The sequence below is a fragment of the Hyperoodon ampullatus genome (assembly GCF_949752795.1).
Source record: "Hyperoodon ampullatus genome assembly, chromosome: 4".
In the NCBI taxonomy this organism is placed as follows: Eukaryota; Metazoa; Chordata; class Mammalia; order Artiodactyla; family Ziphiidae; genus Hyperoodon; species Hyperoodon ampullatus.
In genome coordinates this window covers 12,966,970-12,984,890 of record NC_136917.1, presented here as the reverse complement: position 1 = coordinate 12,984,890, position 17,921 = coordinate 12,966,970, and the positions used below count along the sequence as shown (strand labels likewise).

Genomic DNA, 17,921 nt, shown 5'->3' with positions numbered 1-17,921 from the left:
AGCTGGAAGGCACAGGCCCAGTGTTTGCTGCCATGCAGGGATGCAGGTCCAGAGCTGTCGGTCTGAATTTTTAAAGAGAAGCCAGAGGTTGTATAAAATTTCCTGACATTTCAACACTGGCAGTTAATTCCTATTTTAAAAAATATTGGGGCCAACCTGCATCAAGAGAATACAATAACAGATCTGGGCTGCAGCCTCCAGGGGTTGACTTCGGTCCAGGTGAGATGATAAGACAAAAGCCGTGGCAACGACGACCAAACAGACCAAAAGGCAGGTCTTGGTCCCTGCCTGGCTCTGCCACTGGCCAGCTCAGTGAATCCGGGCAAGTTACAAGGTCTTCAAACCTTGTTTTTTCTCTTTTGTGAAATGGGGAACTGGGGGGCATGGAAAGAGACGCCCCCCACCCCCTTTAGTTAGGAGCCCACAGCCGTCAGCAGGTCCCGCTGGTTCTGCCTGCCTCGCTGGGCAGCTGTGAGGGTAAATGCTGGAGACGCTGCAGGCCAGGAGGAGACCCTGCACAGACCACGCCCCTCTGTCCCACCCTCCCTGCCACTTACTTCAGGGCGATCTGAACCCGGGTTGCACCCACTACTTCTGACTCGTCACTGTCAAAAGCAGCGGCTTCTGAGGCACCCAGTCTGGAAAGCAACACAGGAAAGAAAGGGTGAGGCTTCCCTGTAGTGACCAGGGGCCAAAGTCATTTTCTAGAGACAGGGTTCTCTCTGGGAGGAAGCAGCTGGGTCCTCAAGGAGGAAGGTTGGGGTCTGCTCAGCCTCCCTGTGGACCCTGCCTGCCCACAACTACCCGGGATCCCTCTCTTAAAGCAGCAGCTGCGCTTTCTCTAATACTTGCTCCTCTAGCCATACACCCTTAATGGCAATTGCGGAACTAGCAGTCTCCCAAATGTGAAGCCTCTCCAGCCCCAGGAGGAGAAGCACTGCCTGCTTCTTCAGCAGCACCCTCCTGTGGGTCCCTCCCACACACCTGAGGAGGCCCGGGGCCTTGCACACTCAGAGTTCCCAAGACTCAGGGACCCACCTCTGCACGGAAGCCTCATACACACCACTGTCCCCGGCCACGGATTCATCCGACACTGCAGCTGAGACACAGGCCACTTTCAGGTCGCACCCCTGAGCCTTATTTGCAGCTGGAAGAAGAGAGCAAAAAAGGAAGGATGGCAAGGCGGGGTTTAGAAATCAGGATACTGTCGTCACAATACATCTTTTGATCCCCTCACTGTCCTAACGTGGTCCCACCAAAATCCAGCCACCTCTGAACCTGACAGCAAGGTCCTGCCTTTTTTTGCGGCAAAGGAAAAGGTAGCGTGTGATTCTGTGTTTAACGTCTCAGACTCCAGAGCCAAACCACCTGGGTTCAAATCTCAGTTCTGCCACATACTGCTTCATGACAGTGGGACACTGATTTACTCCCTCTCAGTCCTGCATTCCTCATCTGTAAAATGGGGATAATAATACCTGCCTTGCAGGGCTGTTGGGAAGACTGGATGAGATGATAAAGGGAAGTCCTTAGTACACAGACTGGTACAGGGGAAGTGCTCTAGAAAAGTCAGTACCACCATCCTTAGCTACTACGACTATCATTCGCATCACTACAGCGATGTCTTCTAGATCGATCCCTACACACCTGGGGCAAAATAACAGCCCCCGGACCCCCTTGGGAGGGGCAGGAGGAGGAGGAAGGGAAGGACGTAAGTCCTGGCTGTGCTACTCGCCTATCCCATTCCATTCCTAACTCAGCCCGTCTCCCCTGCCCTTGACAGAGGCCCTCAGAAGTGTCTACCCGGGGCTCAGGCCCAAGCATTCAGCACACACTGCACATTCCTTCCTTCCCCAACTAATGGGCGCTGACGGTGTGCCAGGTCCATTGCTAAGTTCAGAGCTACTAAGATGAATAGGACAGCTCCTGACCTCCACGCAGCAGGGGAAGGACAGGTTCAGGGGCTTCAACCTCACGGCCAGCACGTCCCTGTGTGCCAGGCACATGGGCGGGGGGTGGGCAGACTGGAGAAGGGGCTGGGGGTGGGGATGGGGACAGTGAGCCTGGGAGAAGCCAAGGGGCCATGTGGGCGTGGCTTTCCCAGCCTGTGTCCCACATCTGCTGCTGCAGCCCTGGAGACCTCCTGCCTTCAGACCCACCCCTCTCCACCCTCCACTAAACCACTTAAGGAGATTAATTTGTCTGCTGACTGAACAGTGGGACTAATCGCATAACCTGCTTAGTGTCTGGGCTCAGCCTGGCATCAGCTGGCAGCGGGGAGGGCTTCTGGAGGTGGCATGAAGAAACGCCGACCTGAGACGCGAGCAGGCTCTGGCCCCCAAGCTGCACGAACGTTGTGGCGGAAGGCGGGGGGATGGGGGTCGCTCCCTGCGACCCAATTGGGGTCCCAGCATCCCCGAGCCAGCTTATCGCAGCCTTTAGACAGGGAGCGCCGGGAACGCTTCTTGAGCCTTGTTAGGGGTACTACCTGCACACCCCTCCTCTCCAGGGAACAATTTTCTGAAGCTCGCCACCGGCTGCAGTAGGAAGCCTGTTTTTATTTTTGTTTGAGGGCACTCAGCAAGACTCCCTTCCCGGTGAGGGAGCTCCAGGGATCTCTCAGCTCCTCTTCTAAGGAAGCGGCTGGCACGCACCCAGCAGAGCCTTTAATTAACGGAGAAATCGCCTCGTTTCCCCCTTGCTCCCACTGGCCCTTGCACACAAAGGAATTGATAGCTCTGGGTGCAGCGGCAGCCCTTCCACCCATTCCTGGAGCTGACGGCTGAAGTGGGTTGAGCTTCTAGCTGGCCTCACGGGAGCCAGGACCAGGAGCCCTTTGCCGACAGAGCTGGCACATGGCTCATTGTGGGTTCTGGGCAGGTGGTCCTGGAGCCAGTCCTGAGTCTACCGCTTCACAGCAGTGACAATGACCTTGGACAAGTCACTTAACCTTGCTGAGTCTCATTCCTTTCAGTCTGTGAGGGGAGGATAATAATAGCACGTACCTCATAGTGTTGTTGTGAGGCTTATGTGAGTAAGTGTGCCTAACGGTGCCTGTTATCTCACACACCTGAACTTGATGCATGATGGCATCAGCGAGCACCGGGAGTGTCTTAGGAATAAATACACAGAGCTGCCTCATGTCCTAAGGGGAGCGTGATGATAAAGAGATTGGGCTCTGGGGTCAGAAAAACCCAGATGCCAATCCCTGCTTCCCCACCTGCTGGGGAAGCACCTCTCTGAACCTCTGTTTCCTCATCTGTGAAATGGGTATAATGGAAGTAACCTATTTCATCATATAAAGCACATTGCTCACCACATAATGCACCCCAATAAATTTTAACTATTATCATTTATTATGTGGTTGCTGGTAAAGATAAAGATTCTTCTTGTAATAAATCTTAGCTGTCATCATCAGCATCCGACCTGAAGCTGATGATGACAGCTTCCGACCTGAATCTCAGTCCACACCATAAGGCTCTTTTCTGACCCCATGCAGAATGGGAGTCATATCATTCCCTGGCTTCAAACAGTCACACGGATCCTTGCTGCAATGAGGGTAAAACGTAAACTCCTTACCTTACACAACCCGTACTCTGCCCAATTCTCTGCCTTGTTGATCTCCTCCCTCTGGCCCCTCTTGCAGCCCCTTGCTCCAGCCTCAGAGACTTTGCTCTTGCTTCTCCCAAGGCTGGCTCCCTCTCACTGCTCAAGGCTCCGTTCAAGTGTTGCCTTCCTTCACCACCCAATCTGAACTGGCAGCCCTAACCCAACCTGAAAGGCTCCATCACATGCCCTGTTTTATTTTCTTCCTAGTGCTTTTATTGGTCTGCTTGTACAGTTATTGTCTGTGCCTTCATTTGCATGTAGGCTTCACGGGAACCAGGACCTTGTCTGTCCTCCACGCTGTATACTTGTGACTAACCCACATGGCATAACAGTGGAATGAAAGAATGAATGAATCCATGTACACCCATTAGCACAGGACCTGGCATTTAGTTTCAGGAGGTACTTAATATCTGTTGCGTGAATGAACCCACCATGGAAAACCCTTCGCTCAAGACCTAGACCATAGTAAACACATAATAAATACCTACTGAATGAATAAATAAATCAATATACCATGTAAAGATCTGGCACATAGAAAGCAGTCAGTAAATGTTGCCCGTAGGGGTTTCCCTGGTGGCGCAGCGGTTAAGAATCTGCCTGCCAATGCAGGGGACGCGGTTTCGAGCCCCGGTCAGGGAATATCCCACATGCCGCGGAGCAACTAAGCCCGTGTGCCACAACTACTGGGCCTGCGCTCTAGAGCCTGTGAGCCACAACTACTGAGCCCACGTTCCACAGCTGCTGAAGCCCGTGTGCCTAGAGCCTGTGCTCCGCAGCAAGAGAAGCCACCGCAGTGAGAAGCCCATGCACTGCAACAAAGAGTAGCCCCCGCTCTCCGCAATTAGAGAAAGCCCGCGCGTAGCAACGTAGACTCAACGCAGCCAAAAATAAAATAAATTAATTAAAAAAAAAAAAAAAAACCACGTTGCCCATAATTATCACTGGGGTCTGGAACTCGGACCCGAGCACAATTCCCACCCTCCTCCCTCCTGGAGGCTCCCGCCCTCTGGATGTGGTGCCCTGTACCTTGGCCCAGCGGCTTGCCCTCTGTTCCGGGTTCCTCCAGCCGGTACCTCTCCCGGGTGCTGTTGCCAAGGCTCAGTTCGCAAAGAGTGGCACTCAGCTCGGGGTCTTCAAACTCTAGGTTGCTCAGGAAGGCGTCTCCAGCCAGGAGGGGGTCAGCGATGAGAGGGGAGCAGGGTGGGGACGGGGAGGAGAGCGAGGAACGGGGGGACAGGGAGCTCATGGACTTTGGAGTGCCGGACAAGGAGCGCAGGGCCTGCAGGCGGCCGCCCCCCTCTGTCTTCTGGGTCTTGGCCACCTCGTCCTCGTGGATGGTGGTGATGCAGCCCGAGGGCCGGAAGCCCGTGGCCCCCTCCAGGAGCAGGAATTCCACCTTGCTCTGTAGTTCCGAGTCCAGCTGTTCGAAGGGGTCATAGTAGAGGTCGGTGAAGCTGGCCGAGGTGGAGGAGTCCAGGCTAGAGGCGGCCAGGGAGCCCCGGCTGGACGTGAGGGATCCGGGGCTGCTGCCCGAGGACAGGCTCTGCATGCTGCCGGAGAGGCTGGGGCGGGGGAGGGAGGGCGAGGACACCGAGTGGGTGGGCCGCCCCGAACCTCCCCCGAAAAGCACCACGTGCACTGAGAACGCAACATCTCATCAGACCCTCTTGACAGTCTCCAGGGCGGACCCCGCATCCCCATGTCACTAAAGAGGATATCCTGAGAAGGCCACATAATCAGGAGCTGGCAGAGCTGGGATTCGAACCCAAGCCAGCTGCCTTAAAAGTCCACTTTCTCCTCGGTATCTCTGTTTCTCAAACCTCCATCAGCGGCATTCCATTTTCATCTCTCTCCATATCTGACTCCAACCCCAAATAATGCTGCTTAATATTTTCCTTCAACTCAACTCACTTTTTACACGTTAAGATAGTTTTCTGAAAAAGGAAACGTTATAGCCTAAGTGTAATTTGAAAAGCATTGTCAACCGTTAAAAATATTTGATGAAAACAGAATGTTGTGATAAAATTCCAGCCACGTTGCCCACCGAGGTCCCAGCCTGAGGCCTACCCTGTCTGCGTTGTGCAAGTGGGCTGGAGAGACGTGAACAAGACACACCAGCACCCAACTGGGGCCTTCTGTTGTGCTGTCAGAGGACCAAGGAGGCTGCGGTCTGGGGAGGTGAAGGGCCCTGCCCCCAGCCACACCAGGCCCAGAGCGAGTCCCCCAGATCATCTGTCTGCCTGCTGTGCTTCTAAACGGGCACGCTCAGGCCATGGAGGACACGTGAAGCTGGGCTGGGCTGCCTCGGGACGCCTGCATGTGGCCGTGCCCAGGGGAGCGCTCACCCCACTGCCTACTACTCACCTTTTCAGCTGGCAGTGCAGAGCTGCTACCTGCCGGGTGGCTTCCTCAAGCTCTCTCACCAGCTGGTTCCTCTTACTGTTTAACTTCAACCTGAAGGGAGAGAAGGCATGAGTGGGGAGCTCAGAGGGAACCCGCCTCCATCTGCCCGGAAGAGGAATCACAGGCATGGGCTCATGGAGATGTACACACAGACCCACAGACGCACACACAAGAACTTCCTGGAGGCATTATATTATGATGTTTGGAGAAGTATGGCCTCTACGTATAATCCTATAGTAACTGCTTTATGCATCACCTGCTATATACCAGGGGCTGACTAGGAAACTGATAACATTGCCTTAAATCATTTGTACAATAACCCTTCATAGTAAGAATTTTTTTAAACCAATTTATATACGAGAAAACGGAGGCTCTTAGAGTTAAATAGTTTACTTAAAGCTAGAGAGTTACTGGCAGAATTAGGATTCCACCCAACCATCCCTCCCTACGCTGTGTACAGACATGCAGAGAGAGAAGACCAAGTGAAGACATGGTAGATGATCATGTGTAGATGGCCATCCACAGGCCAAGGAGAGAGAGCTCAGGAGAAACAACCCTGCCAACACCTTGTCCTTGGACTTGTGGCTTCCAGGACTGTGAGGACATAAATTACCATTGTTTAAGTCACCCAGTTTGTGGAACTTTGGTTTGGCAGCCCTAACAAATGAATGCACCATCTTAGGGTAAAATATAGAAGGAGAAAAAAGGTAGGGTCCAGGACTGAGCTCTGAGTCTATATAGCATCCCAAGGCTGAATGGACGGGCAAGAGTCAGCCAAGGAGCTGAAGAGAGTGGTTCCAGAGAGCCTGGGGAGGATCCAGGTGAGCGTGACAGAGAGTGAGAACCCGGGAGCTAAGGCCTGCACCCAGGCATGCCCACAGCAGAGCCCAATTCAGAAGCTCCCTTCCTGAAGGCAAAACCCTTGAGTTTAGAAGGGATGGCTGGATATAGGCTCTGCTCAGCCCCCAGTTTCTCCTGAAATTCCCCATGGGGGCAGCTTGGGTGGGCTCCAGAGAGGGTGCTGCTCCTTGGATCTGACAGGGAAGGAGCTCCATCACCCACTCATGACTTGGGCTGCTTTCCTGCATCCACTAGATTAGTGGTTCTTTGTCTGTGGCCCACAGAGCTCCCCCACCAGAAGGGGAGGTGTGCTTATTAAATGCACATCCCTGAATTCTACTTAGATCTACTGAATCAGAAAGTCTAGGGGCAGGGCTCAGGAATCTGCATCTTTTTTTTTTTTTTTTGGCCACGCTGTGCAGCTTCCAGGATCTGAGTTCTCCAACCAGAGACTGAACCCGGGCCCTGGCAGTGAAAGTGCCAAGTCCTAACCACTGGACCACCAGGGAATTCCCTGGAATCTGCATCTTTATTCCCTATTCCAGGTGACTTTTAGGCACAGTAAGGTTTCTGAGCTGCTGCACTGGCTGGAGATTGTAAGGCAGGAACTGTGCCTCACTCTCTCAGCCCCTAGCATGGCGCCCGCCGCATGGATGTGCTTGAAAAGTTATTGCTGAATGGAAGACTTTTCCCCAGCTGATGGAGGGAAAGCTCATTTGCTCTGCTGAGAGACCTGGATGTTAAATCTCCCAGGGTCAGATATGTCCCACTGTTGGCATCTTATCCCCTTATGCCATCCTGCTGCAGGAGGAATGATTGACTCATTGCTCCCAGAGCACAGCCAACCCAGCCTGGGGCCTGGGAGAAAGAGTTCATTTCCATGGAAAACCTAACCACGCCATCCCTCCACTCACACGCCCAAGGCCTCCAGCACAGGCCTTGCCGTGAAGACCAGAGCTTGCTTGAGACACAACTGCAAAGTGATAAGGGAGGGGCAGGACCAGTCACTGGGGAACTGGCCTTGTGAAATTTCAGAAAAGACCCCGGGAGCCGCGGCCTCGGCATGGTTCTTGGCCAGCTAAGTCCCCAGCCCTGTTTTTCCAGAGTCCTGCCCGGGACTAGGGGGGCTGGCAGATGGAGCCCATAATGAACAAAATCCCGGTTTTCAGCGCAATGGACACGACTATGGAATCTGACCCTTCATGAGAGCAAGACCTTGAAAGGGTGTGAGGTCTGGGGTCAAGGCGCAGCCTGGGCCACCATTTCTACCTTTGTTTTCCTCTCCCCTGGGAGGAGACCACAGAGGTGTGCTCTGGCAGTAAGTGCAGGTCCCCAGTGGAGCCCCAACAGGAGGCTGAGGGGACCGGGAGCCAGATGGCCTTGACCTCCTGAGCACAGGGGTGTAGCTACCAGCAGCCACACACAGATGCCGAGGCGGCCTCCTACAGGTATTGGGCTTTGCTGGCCATACGGTGTTTGCATGTGATGCCTGCCTGGCACATACCGGGAGGCCAAGAACACATCAAGCGCGGAAGCAGGCAGAGGACCCAGAAGGTGGGGCTGGAACCCCCACAAGCTGCGGCTCAGCCCCTGGGGTGTTGGTTAAAAATGCAAGAGCCTGGGCTCCATCTCAGGCCTGGGGAATTGGTCCCTGGGGTGGGGGTAGGGAGTCCACACTCTAACAGGCACTGCAGCTCTCAAGAGTGCTGGGGAGGGCCCTTGGGGAGGGAGGAGGAAGCAGCGTGCAGGACGGGGAGTCCTGAGGGGACATCTGTGCTTCTGATTGATTCGACACTGGTGTTTGGTAGGCCCTGTGGTGTGCTCTTCCTGGATGTGTCTCTTCCTGGCCTTCTCAAAGGCACCTTGAAAAGAGAGGCTGTTGGGTGAGGTGACGAGTCTAATACTCCCATGTTGAGAGACAGAGAGAGAGAAGAGAGAGAGGAGCATGAGAAGCAAAAAGAGAAGGAAACCTAGAGAGAGAATGAGAGAGTCAGAGGGATGAACACAGCCAAACAGGGGGCCAGAGGCAGACAGTTGAACACAGAAGACGGCTGGGTGGGCTTTCTCCTCTCTTTCGTGCAGGAGGCTTACAGCCGTCAGCCCTGTCCCTGTCCTTCCCGAGGCTCTCGCCTCTTCCTGCCCACGTGTCCCCTGGTTGCTCTCTGCATGTCCCCCAGAGGACCTTGCCCTCTGGGACCTCGAGACACCTGCTCAGCAGCTGCCACGGCGTGGAGGTTCTGGCTTCCCTGGACTGGCCGTGTGAACTCACTGTTCCAGGGGAGCAATTAGACCTTTGAAAGACGGGGCTGAAGGCAATAATAAAAGAACTTCTAAGTGGGCAGGAGCCTTAAGGCAAGCATGAGCTCCAGAGCCAGCAAGCCTGGGTTGTAATCCCAGCTCTGCCATTGGCTGATGTTGGGTGAGCCTCAGTTTCCACAGCTATGAAATGGAGATTAACCTCAGGGTTGCTGGGAGGTTTAAATGAGATGATATAGCTTATAGAGTCTGGTACTTAATGGTACATTTTGCATGTAGTATAGGGGTCTCTAAGAGAATATCCAATCCTAGTTTCGAGAAACCAAAATTATGATAGCAGAGAAGAGCCTCAATTCACAATCTGGTTCAACCACCTGCCTTCAGAATATATAAGTATTCAATGTAATTATCCTGGTTTTTTTTTTTTCCCCCTATTAGGCCATTGAAGTCCATATTGGTCAATGACTTGCACAAGGTAGGTGGTGGGAAGGGTATCTCTATTGACCCAACAAGGAGTAAGGCTGCCAGGGATCTGTTCTCTTCAGCTGCCGGCTGTGAGCATAATGAAAAGCTAAGGGCTTTCTAGTGACAGCTGTAGGGTCTGGGAGCAAGTCAGGGGCCCAGAGGACTGGTAGACAGATCAGGAGATGCATACAGAGGCCTGTAAGGGTCTGCCCGGGATGGCGAACCATCTATTCATTCAAGTAACACTAAAGGCACAAAGGTGTCTAGACACAGGCCTTGTCCCCAAGGTGCACAGACAGCCTTGGAGAAAGCAGGACAAAGTCTTGGCACTAAGAGAGAATTCTAGAAGGTGCTTCCTAGGGTTACAAAGCACCAAATACTGAAGCCCTCTCCTCCTCCCTCTCCCACCTGCCTGGTGGTAGGTCAGTGCTGATCAGCCACCCCTCCCAGGGGAAGATAAACGAGAGGAAAGTGACACATCCTTGGTAGTAGTTCTGACAAGGGGCTTGGTGGGAAGAGATTCCCCACCATTGACCAGTTAATGGACTGTGTGATGTGGTTACAAGAGGCCAGAAAGAGGCTGGCCAATGTGACCCGTCTGGCACCCCACCATGTGCAAATAGAGCTTACTCAGTTACTAGGGTGGGATTGCAAGCAGGGTTCCTTAGCACTCGGGAGGCTCCCTGAAGGCATCTTAGGACCCATCATGGGGTGACGCAAGGAGCACAGCCAGGCACCTAGGATGCCTGACCTGCTGCCACTGGGCCCAGACAAGTTTATCTGCTTCATAAACTGGGCTTCTGCCTCTGATTTCACTGGAAAGAGGAATTCCCTTACTCATCTCTCTCCCCCACCTCCCCCTCCCCCAACAAGTTTGAAAATCACCATCTTCAACTCCAGCTCCTTAAGGGCAGGGACCTTATTCAATAAAGTCTGCTGCCAAAAAGAGTGAAAATAACTGAATAGATTTTAAGGGTATCAGGGCAGGGATCGTGACTTGTTCATTTCTGAATCCTCCAAATTGCCTTGCACACAAAATATGTGCAACAAAACGTTTCTTACATGAATGAATGAATAAACAATGGGCTGATGGACAGAATGAATGAATGAATGAGAAACTGGGGATTGTAGGACCCACTGTGAACACGGAGTTGTGCTCTGTGCAATGTGGGTGTGGAGGCTGGTGAGACACTGAAGGAAGTAAAGTCTGTTATAAGGCTTCAACCGGAGAATGGAAACCAGTGGCTTTCAGGTTAAATCAAGCCCACAGATGAAGCTGATTTAGCCCTCATGGTATTTAAAAAAATTTTTGGATTAGTTCCCAATATTAAAAAAAAAAATCCAAAAAACTCTTTTCTTGAAATATGGGGGCCTCTGGCAGCCTGGGGCCTGCACCTCCACTGGCTGCAGACGGCGCCTGCTTTAGACAAGTGGGGTCTCTACCTTCCAGTCTAACATGGCCCACGGCCAGGTGGGCCTCTGGCATTTATATCACCTGCTTGACTCCTATAAACATCTCAGTGCGCAACCCCCATCTCAACCAGTGTATTTCAAACTGCAAATTGCAATTTGGTAGCATGTGGCGAAACCAATTTAGTGGGTCATGACCAGCATGAGAAGAGATGCAACATAAAAGAAAATATCAGAGGGCTGTCACACAGAGAAAGAGTATGCACTGCTTTGTGAAACTGTTGTCTATCAGATAATAATACAATGTAAATCACTGTCACAAAGTTGGAGAACGACTGCTCTAAATTACATAGAGTTTATCTTAGTCAGAAGATAATTTCTGAAAACCTGCAGGTAAGCAGATTTTTTGGTAATGCGATTCCCTGTGTAAAGTTCTGGGGTAGCTGGATGGTGAGTCAATTCCCCAGATTCGCTACTTTGGAAAGTGGTGAGATCTTTAAACTGAGTGTCCTCGGGCTGGAGCCCAGGAGCCCCAGGTTGTCCCCGTCACCTCTCCCCACCCCGCTGAGGGCCGGAGGACGGACCGGCAGCGAGGGAAGGGCCCCGGCCCCCCGGCCCCCAGCCCAGCCCCACCTCTCGGTCAGCGCCTTGCTCTGGGTGTCCCGGGCAGCCTGCAGGTCCTTCTCCAGCCGCTTCCGGGCCATCTCCAGCTGCTCCACCTCCCCCTGGGTCCACTTCCGGGGGCTGATGAAGCGCATCTCCTTCAGCAGCTCCTCCTTCTCGTTGATGAGGATCAGCCGGTCCCTCTCGGAGTCGAGGACTCCCGGCCAGGCCTCGCTGTCAAGCTTGGCCAGCTGGATCTTCAGGTTGGCGATCCTGCGGGCCAAGAGGGTGAGCATGACTGGTGCGCCCAGGGCAATGCGGGAGCAGTGTGACAGACTGTGTTTCCAAGGTTACATGGTCCAAGGAGCCATGCTGTCCCCAGAGCATCCTCTTTGACAGTGACTGACTTCCTTTTAATCAGTGTGTGGTCTCAAGGAACAGATTTTTATCTAACAAACGTATGCGGTGCCTACCTTGTGCCAACCGTGAGTAGGCTCTGCAGGGATAGGCTAGAGGCAGTGTCCTTGCCCGCAGGGACACGAAGCCTGATAGAGTAGAGGTAGATTCGTCACCAGGCAATAGCCTCCTACCACTAGCTAGGTGACCTTGGGCAAGTCTCTTCGTCTCTCTGAGGGAATAACAAAACTTCCTTCCTTGTGGGGTAACGGTTGAAGGTTTTATGACATAATTCATAAAATGTCCAAGCACAACATTTCGTGCATGCTAAACATTCACTCAGTGAATGTTTCTGCTGCTACTGTGCTTATTCCCTGGTTTAACTACTTCTTAGGTGTGTAATGTTGGGCACATGCCCTGAGCCTTGTATATAAGAAAACAGTTACTCCTTCAGAATTGGTGTGAAAATGAGCACTTATGTGTTCAGTGTCTCTGGCACATAAGTGCTGAACCAGTGGCAGTCATGGGCCCACTATGACCACAGCAAATACTGCCGTTGCTCACCTTGCGTTCTCAATCTAGAAAGTGGCAGCAATACCCTGTGAACAGCTGTGGATTTGAGGTCAGAGGCTTTGGGTTGGAGTCTTGGCTCTGACCTTCTTAAGAAATCATTTAGGTAACACAAGCTTCTAGCACAGTGCCTGGTACACTGCAGGCCCTTAATAAGTGTTACAGGAAGGAGTTGGGAGCCCTTCCCTGCTTTGAGACACAGTATCCTCATCTGTAAGATGGGAATAATGATGGTACCTGCAAGGTGGGTTACGAGGACCAAGTGAAAACACATCATTAAGAGCTCTTTGGGGCTTCCCTGGTAGCACAGCGGTTAAGAATCCACCTGCCAATGCAGGCGACAGAGGTTCGAGCCCTGGTCCGGGAAGATCCCACGTGCCGCAGAGCAACTAAGCCCATGTGTCACAACTACTGAGCCTGCTCTCTAGAGCCTGCGAGCCACAACTACTGAGCCCAGGAGCCACAACTACTGAAGCCTGCATGCCTAGAGCCCATGCTCCGCAACAAGAGAAGCCACTGCAATGAGAAGCCCGCACACCACAACAAAGAGTAGTCCCCGCTCGCTGCAACTAGAGAAAGCCTGCTCACAGCAACAAAGACCCAATGCAGCCAAAAATAAATTAATTAATTAAATAAATTTTTTTTAAAAAGCTCTCTGTATAATGCCAAGTGCTACATAGACATTAGGTATGATTATTGTTGGATCAATTAAGATTCACAGTATTGCTAAGAGTATTGCTTCAAATATTTAAAAGCAATCATGTGATCCTTTAGGATTTAGTCTTTGCAAAGTGCTTTTAGCTATCACTGTCCTAGCCTCACCCCATCCCTAAAGGGTGGATAGGACCTGGTGGTAACCCTGTTGGACAGATGGCCAGAGAGGATATGGCTCACCTAAGACTGCAGGTCATAAACATGGTCAATATCTGTTGAGGTCCCAGACCTCTGGACCCTCAGTTAAATCTTTTTTTTAAATAAATAAATAAATGAATGAATAATTTGCTGCGTTGGGTCTTTGTTGCTGCGTGCAGGCTCTCTCTAGTTGCGGGGAGTGGGGGCTACTTTTCGGTGCGGTGCGCTGGCTTCTCATTGCAGTGGATTCTCTTGTTGTGGAGCACAGGCTCTAGGCACGCAGGCTCAGTAGTTGTGGCGCGCGGGCTCTAGAGCACAGGCTCAGTAGTTGTGACACACGGGCTTAGCTGCGCTGCGGCGTGTGGGATCCTCCTGGACCAGGGATCGAACCCGTGGTCCCCTGCATTGGCAGGCAGACTCCCAACCACTGCACCACCAGGGATGTCACAGTTCAATCTTATCTGCAAACAATGTGACCAAACTCAAAACACTGTTGGAGACAAGATCTCCATGCTGTGTAGTGAAAATTCCATACAGAGAAACACATCTACATGTGCTCATTCCCCAGCCAAGTGTCTCAGCAGGGATTCTCAGAGTTAATTAATTTAAATTCCATATTCACATATAGAGCAATCCATCAAAACTGGCTTTGGGATAACTCTGTAGCTGCTGTTATCCATCCAGCTGCTTCAAGGATAGAGTGGTACGGCCAGGTCTGGCAGGGGCTCCACTACACATGGGACATTGAAGGGGTAATTGATGCTTTCTTGGATGTACTTTCTGGTGGCGTTTTTCTTATGCCAGTTATCCCTAAACTTTTAGCCATACATCCTTAGGAGAATCTGATGAAATCTGCTAGACTCACTCCCAAGAAACGCACATGTGACAAAACTTGGCATACAATGATCAGACCTTGCGTTATATAGCCACTTGCCCTCCCTGCTTCAAGACCTGCAGCCTCTGCTTTCCCATTCAGCAGGCTGCTCTATTCTTTATACGTAACACATTTTTGACCGGAGACGTATTACGGCCACAGGCGTTACTTTCTGCAAAAATCCCACGGTCAATAATGTGTTCAACTACCTTTGGGTGAAGGGGGAGGCACAAAGCTGGATACAGGACGAGCCAGGAAGCTCTGTGATGAGAAGTTTAATGGCTCAGCCTCAAAGGGAAGAGTTCAGTCCTTTCATTTCTCCATAACAGATCATCTAAGATAGGCATTCCAGCAAACTGGAATAGATCCAGGGTTCCGAGTGGTCGCCTTCAGAGGGGACAAGAAGTGGTTGTCCAAACGTAGAAGTCGTGCTGTTTTGCTGGACCTCTAGGGGGAGCTGAAATAGTGCACAGGATGTGTTTCTTCCCACCTGAACTGTATCCAATTTCTCCTTCTTTTGTTAACAGTATTCCAAATTTTCTTTGGGAAATCAGTCCTCCCGTACTTTCAAGTCACTTGGTTCCCACAAAGCTGACCTCAGTCCCCTTCCCAGAGTCGTGCACGTGACCCATGCTTGGACCTTCATAGAATTCTTATTCCTCCCACCCTGCAATAATGATTGGTTCTCCCAGAAAAGCCAGTGAGTCTCAAACCCAAAGCTTGTTAAAACAGTTGTGGAAGGTAGGTCCTCTGGGGTTTCTAACCTGGTAGTATGTAAGCCTAGAATTGCTGGGGGTCATCTTTCTGCTTTGACAGGAAAGTCTGTCAACACAAAGGCAAGCAGGGCTAAGAAAAGGAGAGCGTCTGAGTCTATGTAACATCATTTGAATCCCTGGATCCAGCTGTGCCTGAAGCTAGTTACCGCAGCACTTTGGAGTTCAATAGCCAACAAATTTCCTTTTTTGCTTCTTCTATTGAATAGTTTCTATCGGATTCCTGTCCACATTGCCTGGACCGTTACAGATGCTCTAAAAATGTCAGCTTTGATTACTATTTTAATTTTATTTGTGGCAGTGGAACCCAGCTGCTTAGGATTCTGTGAAGCCACAGAACATCTGAAGTCCCTGGTGTCTACACAGTTTAAAAACACAGCTTGTTCCCAGTTGGGCAGGAGACACTGAAGTGGGTAGTATCCGTAGTCTTTTTAGCCTGTTGCTAAAACCCCAGCTGTGCTCCTTCATACCAAACTACTTGTACGATTGCTGGAAAACCTTGATTTTAGAGGTTGATTTTCAGGCGGGCAAGTGGAAAGATTAGGAGGCTTTGAGGTTTAAAGTATGGTTCAAAGCACAGTTCCATTCTTTATCTAGCTAAGTGTCCCTGGTTGAGTCATTTCCTGAGTCTTAGAGAGGATTAAAGTATGAAGATGATAATACCTTCACAATCTTTGCGAGGATTAAACATGATGAGATGTGTAAAAAGCAGGCACAAAGCAGACACTCTACAACGGTAGTTATCATTGTTGGGGCCATCCTGCCCCCAGCCCCCAGCCTCTAATTACCTTCTCTTAGCCTCTTCATATCGAAGGCGCAATCTGACCTTCTCTGCCAACTGATTGTTGCTGCTGGTGCCGAACTGGAGGAAAGGACAAGTCGGGAATTATATGGCTATCGTGGCCAGTGCTGAGCTGGGTTTCAGGAGCTCATGAGAGACTTGACAGCTTGTGTGGGAAGCAGCTAAAAATAGTCCCCAATTACTGAGCTGGCTGTGTGAACTGCAGGGAAGCTAGTTAGGGGAAAAACACTTTCTTTCCTTAAGGCATGGGAAGAGCCCCAAACTCAGACATTTAACACTTCTAGAAGAGAAGCCGAGGGCCCAGAATATCATCTTGCAGCCCCAAATGGCTTGGAGCCCATTCAAGCACCAGAAGCATGGCGGACAGCTGGTCAGGAGGAAACACGGACAGCAAATACACAAGATAGCCATTCTGGGCGTGCTAGGGAGGGGGCCCACCAGACACTCAGGGAGCCTGCAGTCAGGAGTGCAACACTGAGTGAGTGAGAGGACGGTTCCAGAACTTGGAAGAAGGCACACAGTTCCTTCACAAATACTTCGGCCCACAGGTGGCTTGTAGCTGGACACATGGGTGGTGTGGGGAAGGAGAGCGCAGCCCGTTTGCCATTCCACGTTCTGTCGGGAGTGACAAGAAGCTACAAGGCTCACCCCATCAGACGTGAACACAGCTTCTCCTCACAAGTGGGAATACGACTATAGAGACCAGACAGAATAGCCTTTAGCCATGGAGGCTGGTTCATTCAATGTCACCTGCTCTAGGAAAACAAAAGCTCTTCAAAGTTATGGATTGCCGTGGGTCAGTCCCACTCTAAGTGTTTCAGGAGGGACGTCTGGACAGCACTCACACTATTCATGACTCTGACCGGGCTGAGCTTTTGAACTGGGAGGCAAGCAGCTGTCTGAAAGCTGTATGCATTGTTTTGGGATGAACAGGAGGCAAATATCCTGTTTCCCAGCTGGTGAAAGAACAACAGAATGGCGCTGCAAATGAGCACGAAGGAAACCAGAGAAAGACGCCTGGTCCTTCAAACATACTTTCTGTGCAGCATCTAGAGATGCATTCATGGGGCCAGGGAGTCAGTGCTGGCTTTTTCTCCACATCATCATCTCATGTCATCCGGGGGACCAGGAGGTCTGCAGGAGAATGGAGCTCCAGAAGGCTGAGTTAGCAGCCAGGCCCATAGACAGTCACCAGCCAGCTCCTCGGGTGAGTAACAAGAAGGGTACTCTGTCCATTGGGGGCCCACAGCAGCACGCGCTGTCTACTCACACTTCCTGAGATGTCCGTCTGGGAGCTCACATCCAGGTACTGTTTCGGCAGCGGGAAACCTGAACTCTCCAGAGAGCTGCTGCTGGACCACAGGTCAGAGTGAGACCCTCTGTCGGTGCGGAAGCCGTCCTTCAGCATGGCAAGGCTCTGGAACGGAGGGCAGGGTTGGCGACGTGCCCTCCTGGGAGGGAGCTCTGGGCCTGTCACTCTCTATGAATCTACTAGGAACCCATGCTCCCCCTAGACATCCCACTTATCCTGTAAAGAGCTACCAGTGAGTAGGTGCCAAGCACTGGGCCAGGCCCTTTACATGAGGTCAACCAATGTGGACACTGGCTCTGGAGACACACTGACTGAGCTGGAACCCCTGCTCTGCTACTTCCTAGCTGTGTGGTCTGAGCTTGTTGATGAAGCTCTCTGTGCCTCAGTTTCCTCTCCTGCAAAATGGGAATAATCACGGGTCCTATCTCACAGGGCTATCATATTGATTAAACGAGATGACCCGTGTAAAGCACTAGTTCAGTCAATACTCAATAACTGTCAGCTCTACCATGATCTGATTTAATCCTAACCATGGTCCTGCGAGGAGTAACCTATGATTATCCCCCATTTTATCCACGAGGGAGTGGTTACAGGGAGAAGCTGGCAATTGACAGAACCAGGATTTGGTTTTGGTCTATCCGACTTGGTACTTTTTTTTTTTTTTTTTAATTAATTAATTTATGGCTATGTTGGGTCTTCGTTTCTGTGTGAGGGCTTTCTCTAGTTGTGGCAAGCGGGGGCCACCCTTCATCGCGGTGC

The 17,921-nt window shown here is 51.5% G+C and overlaps 1 protein-coding gene across 1 annotated transcript in view; it reads right to left on the bottom strand.

Annotated features, from left to right (window-relative positions):
- Positions 1-17,921, bottom strand: part of WWC1 (WW and C2 domain containing 1) — a gene marked incomplete at its 5' end in the record, with an annotated part of 147,181 nt that overhangs the window by 29,332 nt on the left and 99,928 nt on the right. Inside the window, 7 exons of the mRNA XM_079702010.1 lie at positions 558-638; positions 1,039-1,147; positions 4,633-5,168; positions 5,971-6,060; positions 11,614-11,856; positions 15,837-15,910; positions 17,121-17,267. Coding sequence (XP_079558136.1) covers positions 558-638; positions 1,039-1,147; positions 4,633-5,168; positions 5,971-6,060; positions 11,614-11,856; positions 15,837-15,910; positions 17,121-17,267 — 1,280 coding nt within the window. The remainder of the gene's footprint in view (positions 1-557; positions 639-1,038; positions 1,148-4,632; positions 5,169-5,970; positions 6,061-11,613; positions 11,857-15,836; positions 15,911-17,120; positions 17,268-17,921) is intronic.